The following is a 16,991-nucleotide window of genomic DNA, read 5'->3' as shown; positions in this document are numbered from 1 at the left end:
GTCACTCACTCTCATTCTTGATGCAGGAAGTTTAAGATGGCCATCAACATGTTCAAGAGACTGGAGAACTATAGCCGCTCCCCTCTGCTCTCCCATATCCTCACTGCTCTGCAGGGCCTGAGCTCCATCCATGTCTATGGAAAAACTGAAGACTTCATCAGCAAGTGAGTCCTGTGCTGTCATCTGAGGATGATGGGGCAGTGGGGACTGTGGGAAGCAGGAAGGTGGCGAACAGAGGATCTGGAAATAGTGTTCTCTTCACATTATTTTATTCCATTTATTTCTGAGCTTCCAAGACCTCATCTATAAGATGATTCATATAGGAATAAGAAATATAAGTGATGCAGGAAATATTTGTAAACCTTAAAGACCTGTAGATATTGCATACACATATTAATATAATTAATAGTAAGAAGTGTTGCTGGGTCAGCACTTCTTGCATTGTTCTTTTTCTTTCACTTCCAAACAGGTATCTAATTTTAATAAAATACACGAAGCAATAGCTTTCTAAATAACAGAATTTCCTTCACTATTCATAACTATAGGTTTGTATTCTAAATGCTTGTTGATACAAACAAAAACACCCTATGACTGATGTTGAGCCTTAATTGTATCATATGAACTTACCCATTTGTAAAGATCAATCACACATGATCTGCCTTGAACTATAAGGGGCTCACAGTCTGGTGGAAGACAGGAGACACATACACACATTTTTGTAATAATACAGGGTTAAAAATGACTAATAACATAGGAGAAAAGCAGATAAAAGTCCATAAGGGTTCAGGGGGAACTTTAAAAAAAGGGAGGATGCCTGGGTGGTTCAGTAGGCTAAGCTTCTGACTCTTGATCTCAACTCAGGTCATGATCTCATGGTTTGTGGGATTGAGCCCCACGTCAGTCTCTGCACTGACAGTGTGGAGCCTGCTTGGGATTCTCTCTCTCCCTCTCTCTCTCTCTCCCTCTCTCTCTCTCTGCCTCTCTCTCTCAAAATAAATAAATAAACTTAGAAAAAAAAAGACTTCAAGGGGGAAAGAGGTGGCATTGAGCCATCTGAAATGGGTTTGAAGCCTGGTAAGATTTGAGTGTGGGAGACAGTGTATGTCTGGTTAATTGGAATAATGGATGAACCACGGAACCAAGTCTCTCAGTGGGACTAGAGAGCACTCAAGGACTGTGCAGGTGCTGGGATTGAGGGCATCTTCAAATGATGCATTCATTTACCTACTGGGTGCTCAGAGCCACAGGGAAGATGGTAGTGAATAAGACAGACACAGCCCCTTCTCCAAGGTGGATAGATACTTGGAAGGGGTTGCTTCCCCTCACTCATGAGTAGATCCTGACATTTATTCACTCTTATTTTCCTGGGTAGGGAACTTCCCCTAACTGATGATCAAGGCCTAGGGAAGAGCCTGGGCTGATAAGTCAGTCAGAGCCTACTCCTAGATCTGGGGTCAGGCCAACTCCATGACCAAGAAAGGGGCAGGGAGAAGGCCCCCAAAGATAATTCAGGTTCCTTGGGTGGAGTGGGGAGCCGGATGCTGGAGGAAGCAACCAGTGTCCACTCCCAGGAAACTCTGGGTTAGACAAACAGATGTTGTTTTCAGGTTGTCCTTTCTTTCTCAGGTTTAAGAGGCTGAGTGATATACAGAATAACTACATGCTGATGTTCCTGTCTTCCTCGAGATGGATGGCACTGAGGCTGGAGACCATGACCAACCTGCTGACCTTGACTGTGGCCTTGTTTGTGGTTTTTGGCATTTCCTCTGCCCCATATTCCTATAAAGCTATGGCTATCAGCCTCATCCTGCAGGTGAGGGAGGGACTCTCAGATAGTGGGGTTTTGGCTTGTGGCCTGTGGACAGACTCAGGGGTTCATGGGACTTTGATAACACCTTGGGTTTGGCCATTTGTGGCTTTATGAGTTGTGTGCTTGGCCTTCTGAATCTTCTGCTTTCCTGTTTTCCTGTCACCTCTGAACTGGGAAGTCTATATTTAAAGCTATTTAATGGAATCTTAGAGTATTGGGATTGAATGGAGCCCGCAGGCAGTCCAGTCCAACCCTCTTATTGTGCAGATGGGGACATTGAAGCCCAGAAAGGGAAATATTTGTCTGAATGTATAGAGCACTAGAAGTAGAGCCAGAATGGGGCACCTGGGTGGCTCAGGCAGTTGAACATCTGACTTTGGCTCAGTTCATGATCTCATGGTTCCTGTGTTCAAGCCCTGCGTTGGGCTCTGTGCTGACAGCTCAAAGCCTGGAGCCTGCTTCAGATTCTGTGTCTCCCTCTCTCTCTTTCTGCCCCTCCCCTGCTTGTGCTCTGTCTCTGTCTGTCTGTTTCTCTGTTTCTCTTTCTCTCTCTCAAAAATAAATAAACATTAAAAAATAAAGAAGTAGAGCCAGGGTAAGAACCAAGACCTGTTATTTGCTGTCTGGTATGTTTTCACTTTACTATCATTCGTTGAGTTAGCTATCAGGCTTCCTTCAGTTATCTAAGGAGTCATCCAGTCCCTCCCTTGAAACAGATCTTCTCAGACTTTAAAGTGCACAGGACTTGAAGCAGAACACTTTGCCCCAGGCTTGCAGGAATGTTCGGCCTGGGCACTGGTACAACTGACAGGAGGACCATGCTCTAGAGCACAGCCTTGGGTTTTCAGAGTCAGGTCCTGGGTGGGTAGGGTCTTGGAATCTAATTTTAAAAGCAGATTCTCTAGGGGATTCTGATGTAGCAGCCTGTAAAGCTCCTGGCCTGAGTTCCTCCACGTCCACTACACTGGGGCATGAGAGGGTCTAGCTGGCCAAGTTCATGTCTGCAGGGTCAGTCCAGGGCTAGCCACAAGGGCTGTGAGGCCAGAGGCTGGCTTTGCAGCCGCCTGGGGGAACACTGGTTACACAGTTCCAGCTCCCCGAGGGGGTGCTCATTAACTGCCTTCTCTATGGTCATGTGGCTTTCTCTCTAACTGGCTTTGGGTCTCATGTGTCCCAATGGTGAGGCATCTTTTGGGTATGCCAAGGGGCTCCATCTTGCTCCTTGTTGAGCCCCTGCAGCAGGTATATATTTGCATAAATATGCAGTCCTGTACATGCACAGCCATGCCTGTGTGTGTGGAGCCTTCTGCAGGCACCCAGGCCATGCAGGTGGCTGTGCTGTGCTCACACTTGCAGACAGCTTACCAGTGCAACAACATGGAATGTACTGGACACTTGCACTGAGCTAGCACTTTGCTAGGTGCTTGTTGCACTTTCTTGCATTGAATTCTTACTACATTCCACGAGCTATAGAAAAATGGTTAAGATTGTGTGCTTTGGAATGTGGGTTCAAGCCAGGCTCTGCCCATTATTAGCTTTGGGGAAGCCTCTTACCCTCCTTGTACCTGGGGTTCTTCATTTTGTAAAAAGGAGATAATACAAGTTCCAAAATTACAGATTTGTGAGACATGTATAAACATGAGGATTAATGCATGTTGCACACCTAGAACAGTGCTTGGCCCAGAATAAATGCTCAGTAAATGTTAGCTGTTATCGTTCCTCACTTACAGGTAGGAAGTCAGAACTTCAGAGTTCCGTAACTTGCCCTGGTTCCCACCGCTGGTGAGAGATAGGTTTGTCCCTAGTGGGTCACACTCCTCTCCTCTCTGTCTTCCTCTCTCTGACAAACACACATATGCGCATGTGCGTGCGCGCACACACACACACACACACACACACACACACATGCATGTGCCAGTGCAGAGTTGCCCCCAAACCTTTCAAAACTCGGGGAGAGGTACCACACTGGTGTCAAAGGGGATCTGGAGTCACCAAGGCCAGATATCCCTCCTGGTTCCTATATGACATGGGCCAGGGGGGCAAAGCTTGGGGCAATGTTATCGTGTGCTGGCCCAGGCAAGAGGGGCGGGGTCTCATCTCTCCCAGGGTGCACTGTGCACATGAGGCACCTCTCAAAGGTCTCCCCAGCTTGTTCCATCACAGGAAACTAGTTAGGAGTTCTGCTGGAGGCCTGACTGCTTCAAAATGGCCCTGGATTTATTTTTTCTTCTCCACATCTGCTGTCCTGTTCAAGTGTCTCATCTCTATCCTAGGTAGCAACCTCGAAGCCTCCTCTCCTCCCCTTGAAGCCCCTCCTGTCTACCTCCTACATCTCACCAGAGTGACCTTTAGTTACAGTTTTCCTGATGTCACTGTCTTGTTTAGAGCCCTCAGAGATTCCCTGTCTCCTTATGCTAAACCTAAGCTATGGGCCGTGCCCTCAGGCCCCTCAAATCTGGCCCTGTGACCCCAGCATACATCTTTCCTCTGGCCACACTGGTGCCTTGCTGACTTCTGCATGCACTCTCGATGAAATTATGTTCAAGCTTTGGGTAGCAGGAATCACACACCATGTTGCTTTGCAACCTTGAGAACTGTAAATAATTGAGATGCTCCTGGCCTCCAGCCAGCAAATGCTAGAACCAGTTCAAAATGGCCTTGGCAGTTTGGAGGCTTATTATGTGATGTATCCAGAAGGCTGGGGTAAGCTCTTCTTTGTTAATTTAGTGACCTAGCATGAATCCATGAGCATTCTATCTTTTTGCCCTGGCATCCACATCCTGGCTTCATCCTCAGGATTGTCTATTCAAGGTCACAAAATGGCTGCTGCAGCCCCAGGCAACATATCCTCACCAAATAACCACCAAAAGTTAGAAAGGAGAGAACTTTTTTCATGTGCCCTGTTTTAAGAACAAGGAGCAGCTTCCCAGAATATTCCCATCTGACTCTTCCTCATGCTTCATTGGCCAGAACTGTAGCATGGCTCACACCTTAAACCTATCAATGACAAGAGGAATGGAGTTAACCAAGTCTCCCTGGAGCACCAGGCTGCCAGATACCTGAGCATAATGGAGGTTGTGCTAGCAAGAAAGAAAAAAGGGACCGGCTACTAACAAGGCAACCAGCCATGTCTGATACACTGACTGGAGGAAAGGCAGTCTCCTTGGGCTCCTTTCCAACTGTCAGTGTCATTTCATTATGGCATCCACCTTCTCTGACTTCTAAAGGGCTTTCCTTCCCCTTCCCGTACTCTTTGTTCCAGTCATAGCCGAATGGCATGCAAGGCCTTGAATATATCCTGCTACTTACTATTTTCAGGACTTTGTCCCCTCTCTATGGAGTGCCCTTCTCCACCCATTTTTAACCTGCTAAATCCCACCTCTCCTTAAAATGAAACTCCTGTGCCAACTGCTGCAGGAAGACTTCCCTGTGGCCCTTGTCTGGGGGGACCTTGTCTGGGGGGGTCTTTAATGGCTCCCCATAGTGCCTCCCAGGGTGAAGTACATCCGCTTGTGCTGGCATTCTCTGTTGACCCATCTGTCTCCCCACCTGACTGGGAGCTCCTTGAGGGCAGGGCCTGGGTCTGTTGCAGTTTGGGGCACAGATCCTGGCTTGGCACATGGCATAGAGCCCTCAGGGAGTGTGCTGAATGAATTCATAGTGAACTTATTGTCCAGCACTTTCTTCATGGCCTGTTTGCCCACATCTTGGACCAGGGGGATGGGGAGTATGAAGATTGGGTTCCCCATCTCAGCTCTACCTCCAGGTTCCAGGTGATTCTGTGTATGTTATTTCCCCTTTTAGACCTCAGTTGTCCTCATCTCTGGTGCCTCCAATTCCTGAGCATCCCTGAGACTCCTTAAAGGCAAGGCCAGAAACAAGGACTTGGGTGTAGGCAGATTATTTGAGATGTGCTCCTAAGAAACATGACTGAGGAGGCAGGAGAGAGAGAGGCAGGGAAGGAGAAACTCTGTTATGGGCAAGTGTCATTGAGGTTGCTGTTTCTGGGTCACCACCTCTCAACTCTACTGGCACCTTCTGAGAAGCAAATAGGATGCTCCCTGGATTGTCCCCCAGAGACTGAGGGACAGGAGCCTTCATTTACTGGCTCCTTTCCCCATTAGTTGAGGGTTTGCCCACAGCACTTTCACTCCCCTGTGTTTTGGGGCTGCAACTGTGCATGGACAGAAGGGGCCTCTGTGGTGTGAGTGAAGGTTTTGAGCAGAAAGCAGAAATACACACAAAGGGTACTTGAGGTGGGATAGTGTCAGTGGTGTCTTGCCCAGAACTGCACGCCATCACGCAGCTAACCTCAGAAGTGGGCTTGAGGGGCACCAAAGGTATCTGCTCCACTCTTGTAAGGAAATTGTCTTAGTTTGAGAAGTCACTCAGGAGGGGTGGTGATGAGTGTTTTTTAGGGGCATTGAAATCCTAAGCACACCCCTGTCAGTTTCTTGACCTGATGCTTCTCCTTCACTCCAGCTGGCATCCAACTTCCAGGCCACTGCCCGGGTTGGTTCAGAGACAGAGGCATACTTCACTTCCGCAGAGAGGATGCTGCAGTACATGAAGGTGGGATGCAGGTCTGGGTTCGGTGTGGGGAGCACAGGAAGTTTTCACACCCATGTCTGGGGCTCAGCTTCCATGGCCTCTGCAAGCTCCAGCACCCCAGGGGTCCTGAGACTTTTTCAAGAGGCAATTGCAGCCCCTCCCCATCTTCCCTGGACCTGTGGATGTCATTTCTTAGAAACCCTTCCATACTCTATGGCCCATTTTCATCACATCCCCCACAGCTTTCCTGGATGTAGAGAGAATAATCTGCACTTTTTAGAAATGAGAGTTTTGCCCAAGTATAAAAACAATAATAATGTCAATAATAATTGGTATTATTATTATTATTGCTTCTATTTGTGTTAGAGTAGTTAAGAACACAGGTTTTAGAGCCAGATCACCTGGGTTCAAGTCCAAGCTTTGCCACTTGAGTCAGCCGTGTAAACTGGGGACAGGTCACTGTATCTACTTCATTGGGTTATTACAAAGATTAAATAACACAAGATGTAAAGCACTTAGTACAGTGCCTGGCTCACAGTAAAGGCTCAATATTTTTATGTATAGATTATCTCATGGAACCACAAAACACTTTTATAAGGTTGATTGAATTATCATCCCCCTGGAAGAGGAAACTGAGGCTTGGCCAGGCTCAGCATCTTGCTTAAGATTGCACAGCCGGGGACTGGCAGAGCCTTTAAAACCAGTTCTCCAGCCCCTGTTAATAGGAGCAGAATTTGTGAATCATAGAACTTTGATTTAACATGAAGGGATGCTATTGTACATACCACCTGTGGTGAAGGGCTGTGACTTGTGGATTGTGCTTCTTTTCCATCATTCAGGCCTCAGGACATACCCAGCTGTGCTTGATTCAGTTATGAGCTTGAAGTCAGGCAGTCCTGGTCTGAGTTCATAAGCTCTATGATCTTAAATAAGTAATTTAACCCATTTGAGCCTCTATTTCCTTGTGTGTGAAATGCATTTAAAATTACCTACCTCATTGATAAGGATAGAGGGAGCATAAGTCTGCACAAGGCCGCTGAGCTATAAAACATGCCCCAAAGGGGTCAGTTAGCTCTGCTGCCTTTATTGTCACTGTTCTAGATTCTATTTCTTTAGAGCCTCACATAATAAATTAGAATAAGTTCTCTACGTTAATAACAGGGGGGCTAGCCAAATGGTCTCTCACTTTTTGGGGTTAAAATTATGTGCATGTCAGGTAAGTGGAGCAGGATGTTCCTCTTGGGGTGCTCCTGCGATTACACAGCTGGTGGCTTGAGCCCAGTGTGAGACAGGCTGGGGTGGGTTACACACCCAACAGCTGGAAGCCAGTGGGTCAGCAGGAGATAGGCAGAGATTAATAACTATTTATTTCTTTTTCTTTCTTCAAAAATGAGATGTGTGTCCCCGAGGCTCCTTTGCACATAGAAGGCATGAGCTGTCCCCCTGGGTGGCCACAGCACGGAGAAATCACATTCCAGGATTATCAGATGAAATACAGAGACAACACACCCATTATCCTTAATGGCATCAACCTGACAATTCATGGCCAAGAAGTGGTGGGCATTGTGGGAAGGACAGGCTCTGGTGAGTGGCATGTCCTGGGGCACCCCCTGTCCTCAACTTTGACCTGTGGGTGTTGGACCTATTTCCAGGCATGTGTTTACTCAGTGACCCTACAGATGTTTATTGGGCCCTCACTTTATACCATGCACTAGTAAACAGAACCCAAGGTCCTGCTATCATGGAAAAAGTCCTGCTTTTCCACTGGAAAAGATAGGTGTTAAGTCATCAAATTAGGAAATAAATAAGGTAATTACAGATTGTGATGAATGTCATGGAGGAAGTAAAAGGGTGCCATTAACAGAGTAATGGGGCTGAGCTCTGGTGAGCTACAGTGGCCTGGGCTCTGAGGCCAGCATTTTAGCTGAGCCAGGAAGGATGGATAGGGTGCAGGGGAGGAGTGTTTCAAGCAAGGGGCATTACAGGGCTCTGTTAGGGCGAAGAGCAGGTCCAGGAGTGAAGTCCGGGTCCTGCTTCTCCTTCCTTCTTACCATTCCTAGACCTCTCTTATCAGCCTCCTTTGTCCTCTCCATTATGACTTCTTTCCCTCCCTTCCTCTCTTATTACTTTTGGGAGGTCTGGTCTAAGTGTAGCTCCCTCCTTTTTTACATTGCTCAAAGATGCTCCTCAGACTTGATTCTTGGCCCACTCTTGTGTGCCTAGGAGCTGCCTCCTCCAGGTAGACCTCTAGGAAGACAAGAACCTTCATGGGTCTCCACTTCCTCAGGCCCCCTGCAGGCCTTGCACTCCTGCTAGGTGAAGAGCTTCTACCTGTGTTCTTTGGTGTGTCCTTCCCTTTCTACTTCTTGCCTGCAATTGGCCTGAGAGGGCTGCAGTCTGACGTAGAGAAGCTACTATGGGTCTAGGATGTGATGAAGAAAGGTGAGGAGGGCAGAATGTTGAACTGGAGAGCACTGTTCTCTCTCAAGGAAGCAGCCACACTTAGCTCCTGCTGCTTGTTATGTGGGAGGATGTGGGACTAGTGTTGCCAGTTCTAGGATTCAAGAAGAGCATGCTATTTGAAATTTTGTACATAGGAAAAAAAAAAAGAAATTTTGTACATAGGATCTTTGGATTTTTTAAATGCTGGCAAAAATTTAGAAAATAACAGTAGCACTGTATGTGTGAAACAGAATATATGAATGGCTGAATATACCCAGGGGCTCCAGTTGTGCCCTCTGATCTAGGCTGTAAGAAATCTGCTCATGGTTTGGGGCACTAGTTGGAGCAGAGACTCCACTCCTCTTCTGCTCTCTCAGGGCTCAGGGTGACAAAGGATGGGCCATGGAGGGAAGCAGGTCAGGTGTGAACTCCAGGTGTGGCCTGTGCTGCTTCTAGTGCAAATCAGGAAACTGCCTTTAGTGCCCCTGCATATTTCTTGCCCAACAGGGAAGTCCTCCTTGGGAGTGGCTCTCTTCCGCCTGGTGGAGCCTGCAGCAGGCCGGATTCTCATAGATGGTGTGGACATCAGCAGTATTGCCCTGGAGGACCTGCGGTCCAGGTTCTCAGTTGTCCCTCAAGATCCTGTCCTGCTTTCAGGAACCATCAGGTAAAGCAGAGGATGGGGTCCTGGGAGGGGTGGCAGGACCAGGATGCCAGGGCTGGGCTGTCTTTGGTTAGCTGGTGCCCAGTGCTCCAGTTTTGGGGCTTCTGATCTCTTGGCAAGCTGGGCCACTCACTGGGACTCACTGAAATGTTCCTGAAGATTGAATGAAGCCCTGATATACACAAGAGCACTTTGTAAACTATAATATGGTAAACAAAAGAAAGGCATAATTTTTAGTTTTTTAAAAACTGATGGGATTGGTCAGATTTTAGTTCACCATTAAGCATTTGCATTTTGGCTACCACTTTATTCTTTTATGTCTAGATGTGGTTTATTCTCTTCTCTCCTCCCACTTGATAAAGCTGAAGGAGGCATTTAGGCTAGATGTTAGGGAACATTTCTTCACAGGATGCACATTCCAGGCAGAGGAGAAGTGAACAAGAATCCAGGCCGTTCAGTCAGCAAAGCAGATGGAACTGGATCTTTCAGTCTCTTCGCCTTTCTATTTCCTCAGATGTCAACTCTGGGACTAAACTTTATCAAGATTCATATTCCTACTTAACAGTGCACATTAAAGCTATGTTGGAACATTAAGGCATGGAGATTGAGGAAGTCTAATGCATTAAAAATTAAGCTAGATTCCTCATGTTTTAGGGATGTTTAAGGGGCATTATCAGAGGCAAGAGGATAAACTGACCCCTAGAGCTCCGTTCAATCACTTATTCATTTACTCATTATTACTTCCTCCCTTTCTTCCCCTCCTTGCTTTCTTCCTCCCTTCTGCCTCCTTCCTTCTCTCCCTCCCTTTCGTTTCTTCCTTCTATCCCTCCCTCCCCTTCCTTCCTCTGTCCTCTTCCTTCCTTCCTTCCATCCCTCCTTCCTTCCTCCCTCCCATTCCTTTCTTTCTTCCCTCTCCTTCCTTTCCTCCCTCCCTTTCCTGCTTCCTTCCTTCCATCCTTCCTCTCTCCCCCCTCCCTTCTTTCATTCATTTAATTTACCTTTTCTGAGGCTTTCCTAGGTCCAGACATTGTACTAAGGCCTGAGGACACTTGGATGAATGATCACTGCCTGTACTCCTCCTGAGGAGTTCAGAATGTAGTCATGGAGTGGGTGGGTGGGTATAGAGACATAAGAACCAACAGATTATAATACAAGGTGATATTTACCAGATCAGAGATATGAACAAAGTGTGAAAGAGCCCAGAAGTAGGTCAAATAGCCCTACTTGGGTGAATCCAGAAAGGCTCCATAGAGGAAAGAATATTTGAGCAGAGCCTTGAAGGATAAGTAGGAGCTTGTCTGGAAGAAAAAGGGGAGAAAGACTTTTTAGGAAGAGTGCATAGTATGTGCACAAACAGGGGACTTTAAAATGGTTGTGTTAGGGGAATGAGATAATATTTAGTGATAGATCTCTGTGTTAAGCTAGAACCTGGACAAATCTATTGTGCCTTGGTATAGGTGTAATAAAAATATGAATTAACATTTTTTGAGCATTTATATGTGCTAGCCCATGCTTTAATGTTCTGTCTCATTTAACTGTCACCCCAACCCTATGAGGTAGGCACTACTGTTACCTTACTTTATAGGGGAAGACACTGAACTTAGACAGGAAAAGTGACTTGTTTCAGGAGACACACAAGTAAATGGTAAAGATGAGGTATAACTCCAGGTAGTCTCATGCCTTAGCTGGTGATATTCCCCCCTTGCAGCAGGGAGAAGTGTGAACTAGAATAGAGGAAACCTGGGTTCTCTATCCATTACAGTTTCATCTATCTCTGAGTGTCTCTGATTCTAGCCTATCTCTCAGACTGACTTGTGGTGTGACCTTGAACAAGCATTTAACACTGATAAGCCATAATTTCCCCATCAACCAAAGGGGTATACCCATCCCTTGAGGGGAAAGGGTGTCAATGAGTCTGTCTATGAAAATGTTTTGGAGACTATCAAATATCATGCAGATAAGACATTCTACCTCCAGCTTTAATACAATCTAGCCCTACACACAAAATGTGTGTGTCTGCCAAAACTGGGGACAGATAAAGCAGAGATTAAGAATAGGTTTTAATCAGAGGTGCCTGGCTGGCTCAGTTGGTTAAGCATGTGACTTCAGCTCATGTCATGATCTCGCAGTTTGAGAGTTTATGAGGTTGAGCCCTGCATCAGGCTGACAGTTCAGAGCCTGGAGCCTGCTTCAGATTCTCTCTCTGTCTCTCTCTCTCTCCCTCTCTCTGCCCCTCACCTACTTGTGCTCTCTCTCTCTCAAAAATAAATAAAACATTAAAAAATATTTTGGAGAAAAAGAATAGGTTTTAATCAGGACTGAGTGGTTGCATAACGCAGGAGAATTAATAATGTTGCCTATGCCAAATGAAAGTGAAAACTTTAATGGGTATAAAGTCCAGATAGATCCCAACCTGATGTTGCTTGGATGATCGATTAGTATTTTTTTCACTGCAAAAGACAGAAAAATCAACCCCACCACAGTGAGATACAACTTCACTCCTACTGGGATGGCTATAATGAAAAAAGAAAAAGGAACATAATGAGTGTTGGCAAGGATGTTGAGAAACTGGAACTCACGTTCACTGCTGGTGGGAATATAAAATGGTACAGCCTCTGTGGAAAACAATTTGGCATTTCCTCAAAAGTTAAAAATAAAATTACCATATGATCCAGCAATTCTTATTCTAGGTATATACTTAAAAGAGGTAAAAGTGGGACTTGAGCAAATATTTGTATATCAGTGTTATATAGACTGTTCAATGGTTGCATGTGGTTATGGAACACTTCTCTTCTTATATGGCAGATTCAACCTAGACCCCTTTGACCGCTACACAGATAAGCAGATATGGGATGTCTTGGAGAGGACATTCCTGAGCATGACAGTAAGTAGCTCCAAGACCCGATTTTTAGTTTTAGCCTGCCTCTTCAACAGCGGTGCCTGTTGGTCCTTTGGGGCTCATCTCGCATGATATTCCAGATGCTGCCATTTTGGGGCATAGATAAAATAATCTCATGGAGATGAGATGATTTTGGATTCCTAAATAAAGTCTGATGGCACTCAGACACTAACAGTGAACCAGGCGTGTTCTAGGCTCAGGGGACACAGCAAAGGCAAGGTAGGTAAAGTGTTTGCCCTCCTGGTGCTTACATTCAATGGGAGATAAACACAACAAATAAATGGACACATGAGATACTTTCAGGTAGTAACAACAGTTACTTCAGTCAGGGAGCAGCTCTTTTATGTGGAATGGCCAAGCTAGGCCCCTTTAAAGATGGGGCATTTGACCTGAGATCAAATGTTGAGGGGGCAGTAGGGTGCAGATCTTCAAGAGAACATTCCAGCACAGGAGCTAGCATATACAAAGACCCTGAGATGGGAGTGAGAGAGGCACAGATAAGGAAGAGAAATATCAGCGATTGGAGTATAGAGAGATGAGGAGTGTTACAAAGTGTGATAGGGGAGGTCTGATGGGGTCAAGTTAGGTCTCACCCCACAGTGGCCTGCATGCCCACATGCCTATGTAGTCTATATCTCATTTTCCCTGATATTACAGATCTCAAAGTTACCCCAAGGACTGCAAGCAGAAGTTGTGGAAAGTGGCAGAAACTTCTCTGTGGGGGAGAGGCAACTGCTCTGCATTGCAAGAGCACTCCTTCGCAACTCCAAGGTGAGACCACAGATGGCGCCCAGTTTGGGTAACCACACTGGCTATTTCTCCCTCCATCTCCACGGGACAGTGGGTGCTATGCTATACATTTTCCCACAAATACACAACAGGCTTCCTCATGTCACCGATTGCTAATCTGCCCATATCTTGAGTGTGGGGGGCACTCACGCTGGGCTCTCTCAAAACTCTGATCCCCTGCAGCTAAGCTGAATAATCCACCACTGGAACTAAATCATGATGCATTTCCCTTAAAAAAGTTAAAGTTGAGAAGCTTATTAATTTAACAGTTTTCTATCATATATTCTTTTTAAAACTTGGGTATAAGACATTCCCTTGTCTTTTTTTTTTTTTTTTGAGAGAGAGAGGGCACAAGTAAGCAAGGGGCAGAGAGAGAGAGAGAGAGAGAGAGAGAGAGAGAGAGAAGTGGGGCCCACACTCACCTAAAGTGGGGCTTGAGCTCACTTGATGCAGACTTGAACTCATAACTGTGAGATCATGACCTGAGCCAAAGATGCTTAACCAACAGAGCCACCCAGACGCCCTCCCTTGTCTTTATTAGAGCTGGAAATCAGATGATAGCTGTTCCAGAGCTAATTAATTAATTAGTTTCAGATGTAGAATTTAGTGATTCGTCACTTACATACAACACCCAGTTCTCACCACAAGTGACAAGTGCCCTCCTTAATACCCATCACCCATTTAACCCATCCTCTTACCAACCTCCCCTCCAGCAACCCTCAAGTTTGCTCTCTATAGTTGAGATTCTATTTTCTGGTTTGCCTCTCTTTATTTTTTTCTCCCTATGTTCACCTGTTTTGTTTCTTAAATTCCACATATGAATGAAATTATATGGTATTTGTCTTTTTCTGATTGATTTATTTCACTTAGCATAATACTCTGTAACTCTATCCATATCACTATAAATGCAAGATTTCATTCTTTTTGATGACTAATATTTATGTAAATATAAATATATATAAATATATAATATAAATAAATATAAATACATATATGTGTGTGTGTGTGTGTATATATATATATATATATATATGCCAAATCTTTTTTTATCCATTCATTGGTTGATGGATATCTGAGCTCTTTCCATAGTTTGGCTATTGTTGATAGCACTGCTATAAACATTGGGGTACATGTGCCCCTTCAAATCAGCACTTCTGTATCCTTTGGATAAATACCTAGTAGTGCAATTGCTGGATCATAAGGTAGTTCTATTTTTAACTTTCTGAGGAACCTACCTGTGCTAGTCAGGAGCAAATTTTCTCATATTATGTCACACACAGGTACTCATATGTACACATATATCCAAAGGATACAAAAATATAGATTTGAAAGCGTAAATGTATCCCATGTTTATAGCAGCTTTATCAACAATAGCCACACTATGAAAAGAGCCCAGACGTCCATCAACTGATGAATGGGTAAAGATTTGGTATATATATATATACATTGGAGTATTACTCAGCAATCAAAAAGAATGAAATCTTGCCATTTATAATGATGTAGATGGAGCTAGAGTGTATTATGCTAAGCGGAGTAAGTCAGTCAGAGAAATACAAATACCACATGACCTCACTCATATGGAATTTAAGAAACAAAACAGATGAACATATGGGAAGGGGAGGGGTAAAGAGAGAGGGAAACAAACAATAAGAGACTCTTAATGATGGACAACAAACTGAGGGCTGGAGGGATGTGGATGGGGGATGGGCTAGATGGGGGATAAGGTATTAAGGAGGGCACTTGTGATGAGCATTGAGTGTTGTATGTAAGTGATGAATCACTAAATCCTACTCCTGAAATCAATATTGCACTGTATGTTAACTAACTAGAACTTAAACAACAATTAAGAAGAAAAGCAGGCAGAGCTCAGTGGGGTTGGAAGCTTGGGGCAAGGTTTCACAGGAAGAACTATTCCCCTCTTTCTAGCAGAGATGAAAGACAGAATTTGCAATATGCATGTAGCAATTTCTTAACTACTTAGTTTCTAATTTTATGGTTACTAGGCTACTGGTGCCAAAGTTGCTTTCTCTATATTGTTTCCCAAATTTGAGTCATCACTTTGTGACTTTTGTCATATCTACATACAGTCTCTCCTTTGACTTATCTGCGATGCTCCCCCCCCCCATTTTTTTTTAAAACAGCCTTATTCTAGGGGCTCCTGGGTGGCTCAGTCAGTTGTGTCCCAACTCTTGATTTAAATTCAGGTCATGATCTGAGGGTTGTGAGATCAAGCCCTGTGTCTAGCTCTGTGATGAGTGGGAGCCTGCTTAGGATTCTCTCTTTCTGTCTCTCTCTCTGCCTCTCTTGCCCACTTGCATGCGCTCTCTCTCTAAAAAAAATAATAAAACCAAAAAAAGCCTCATTCTATACAGTAACAGTTGTGAAATCATATTTCTGTGCTAGTTATATTTTTCTAATGCATATGGTTAATAAAATAAAATAAAATAAAAATGTTAAAGTAAAGAGAATGTTTATCCATATACTAGCCACACCATCTCATGTGCCATCCGAGGGTATGCATATGCCTCACTTTGGGAAATGCCAGTCTGTGTTAATTCAGGCAAATAGGAAGGCAGTTCATAAAACAAGAAGTTGTGACTGGGACATTTTCATTTTCAAGAACTTAATTCTCTGGTTACAAAAAAAAAAAAAAAAAAGCTCTTGGTCAAGACCTAACATTCTCTTCAACATAATGGACAATTAGAGCTCAGAGTAGGTTTTAAACTCAATCCAAATCTTTCCATCTTTCAGCTAAGGGACTCAGTGGATTAGTGGTAGACCCAGGTCTAGATCCAGGGCTCAGGGCCAGAGGAAGCTGCCTTCACCCCTGTTTTGTGTCCACCAGATCATCCTTATTGATGAAGCCACAGCCTCCATTGATGTGGAAACGGATACCCTGATCCAGCACACAATCCATGAAGCCTTCCAGGGCTGCACAGTGCTGGTCATTGCACACCGCATCACCACTGTGCTCAATTGTGACCGCATCCTGGTCATGAGCAATGGGAAGGTGAGACTTGAGTCCCTGGGGCAGTGGGAGGACGGGTGCTCAGGCTAGCACCCCAAGGAGGCCTTTGGATCCTTCAAGGCTGAGCTCAGTGGTGTCCCTCCCTTCTCCTCCTTTCTTACTCTCCCAGGTTGTAGAGTTTGACAGGCCTGAGGTCCTGCAGCAGAAGCCTGGGTCTGTGTTTGCTTCCCTGTTGGCAACAGCCAATTCTTCACTGAGCTAAAGGGGACCGGTGACTGCGTGGAGGCTGATGGCACAGCCAAGTGCAGCTGTGAGGCCTGCTGTCTATGACCTTCTTGTGTAGAGATGGCTACTTCTCTTGAAAGCAGGGCTGAAACATGCTCAAGGGTGCTGGTAATGGGACAGAAAAGAAGATTGAGGGGAGCAAAACCTGGAATAGGCCACTCTGTGGCTCCCCAGACCTGAGAACCCCCGCACACCATTTGAGACCATGTGGACAAATCATCATGTGCCTCTTTTTAACTGATATGTTGAGTAATTTCATAATAATGTGAAACTTTATTATGGTTTCTGGATCTGTGTGAAAAGTATTGAAAATGCTGTATTGATTTTGTAAAAAAAAAAAAACAACAACAAAAGAAAAAGTTACATTGTCTATTCTGCTTTTTTGTTAAGCTAGTACTCCATTCAGCTGCAGGGAAGAGAGATTCCCTCAAACTGACTTCTGGAAAAGGGACTTCATTGGTTAATGTAATGGAAACGTCCAGAGAAAGTTCTAGGTTGGGAGCCAGTACCTAAAAGACATCTGCCCTGTGAACTCTGCCTCTTCTTCTCTCAGTGATACTCTTCTTTTATGGCCTTACTCTTT

At 44.9% G+C, this 16,991-nt stretch overlaps 1 protein-coding gene across 1 annotated transcript in view; it reads left to right on the top strand.

The window, feature by feature from the left end:
* ABCC11 (ATP binding cassette subfamily C member 11) overlaps positions 1 to 16,771 on the top strand; it is a 59,101-nt gene extending 42,330 nt beyond the window's left edge. Inside the window, exons 21-29 of the mRNA XM_043599142.1 lie at positions 27 to 164; positions 1,627 to 1,813; positions 6,293 to 6,382; positions 7,756 to 7,945; positions 9,311 to 9,470; positions 12,273 to 12,351; positions 13,024 to 13,137; positions 16,001 to 16,165; positions 16,293 to 16,771. Of these exons, the coding sequence (XP_043455077.1) occupies positions 27 to 164; positions 1,627 to 1,813; positions 6,293 to 6,382; positions 7,756 to 7,945; positions 9,311 to 9,470; positions 12,273 to 12,351; positions 13,024 to 13,137; positions 16,001 to 16,165; positions 16,293 to 16,385 (1,216 nt within the window). The 3' untranslated portion in view covers positions 16,386 to 16,771. The remainder of the gene's footprint in view (positions 1 to 26; positions 165 to 1,626; positions 1,814 to 6,292; positions 6,383 to 7,755; positions 7,946 to 9,310; positions 9,471 to 12,272; positions 12,352 to 13,023; positions 13,138 to 16,000; positions 16,166 to 16,292) is intronic.
* Positions 16,772 to 16,991: the final 220 nt, after the last annotated feature.

This window comes from Prionailurus bengalensis, chromosome E2 (assembly GCF_016509475.1).
Source record: "Prionailurus bengalensis isolate Pbe53 chromosome E2, Fcat_Pben_1.1_paternal_pri, whole genome shotgun sequence".
NCBI classification, from domain to species: Eukaryota; Metazoa; Chordata; class Mammalia; order Carnivora; family Felidae; genus Prionailurus; species Prionailurus bengalensis.
The sequence above is the reverse complement of the archived record's forward strand: the minus strand, read 5'-3'. Positions and strand labels throughout refer to the sequence as shown.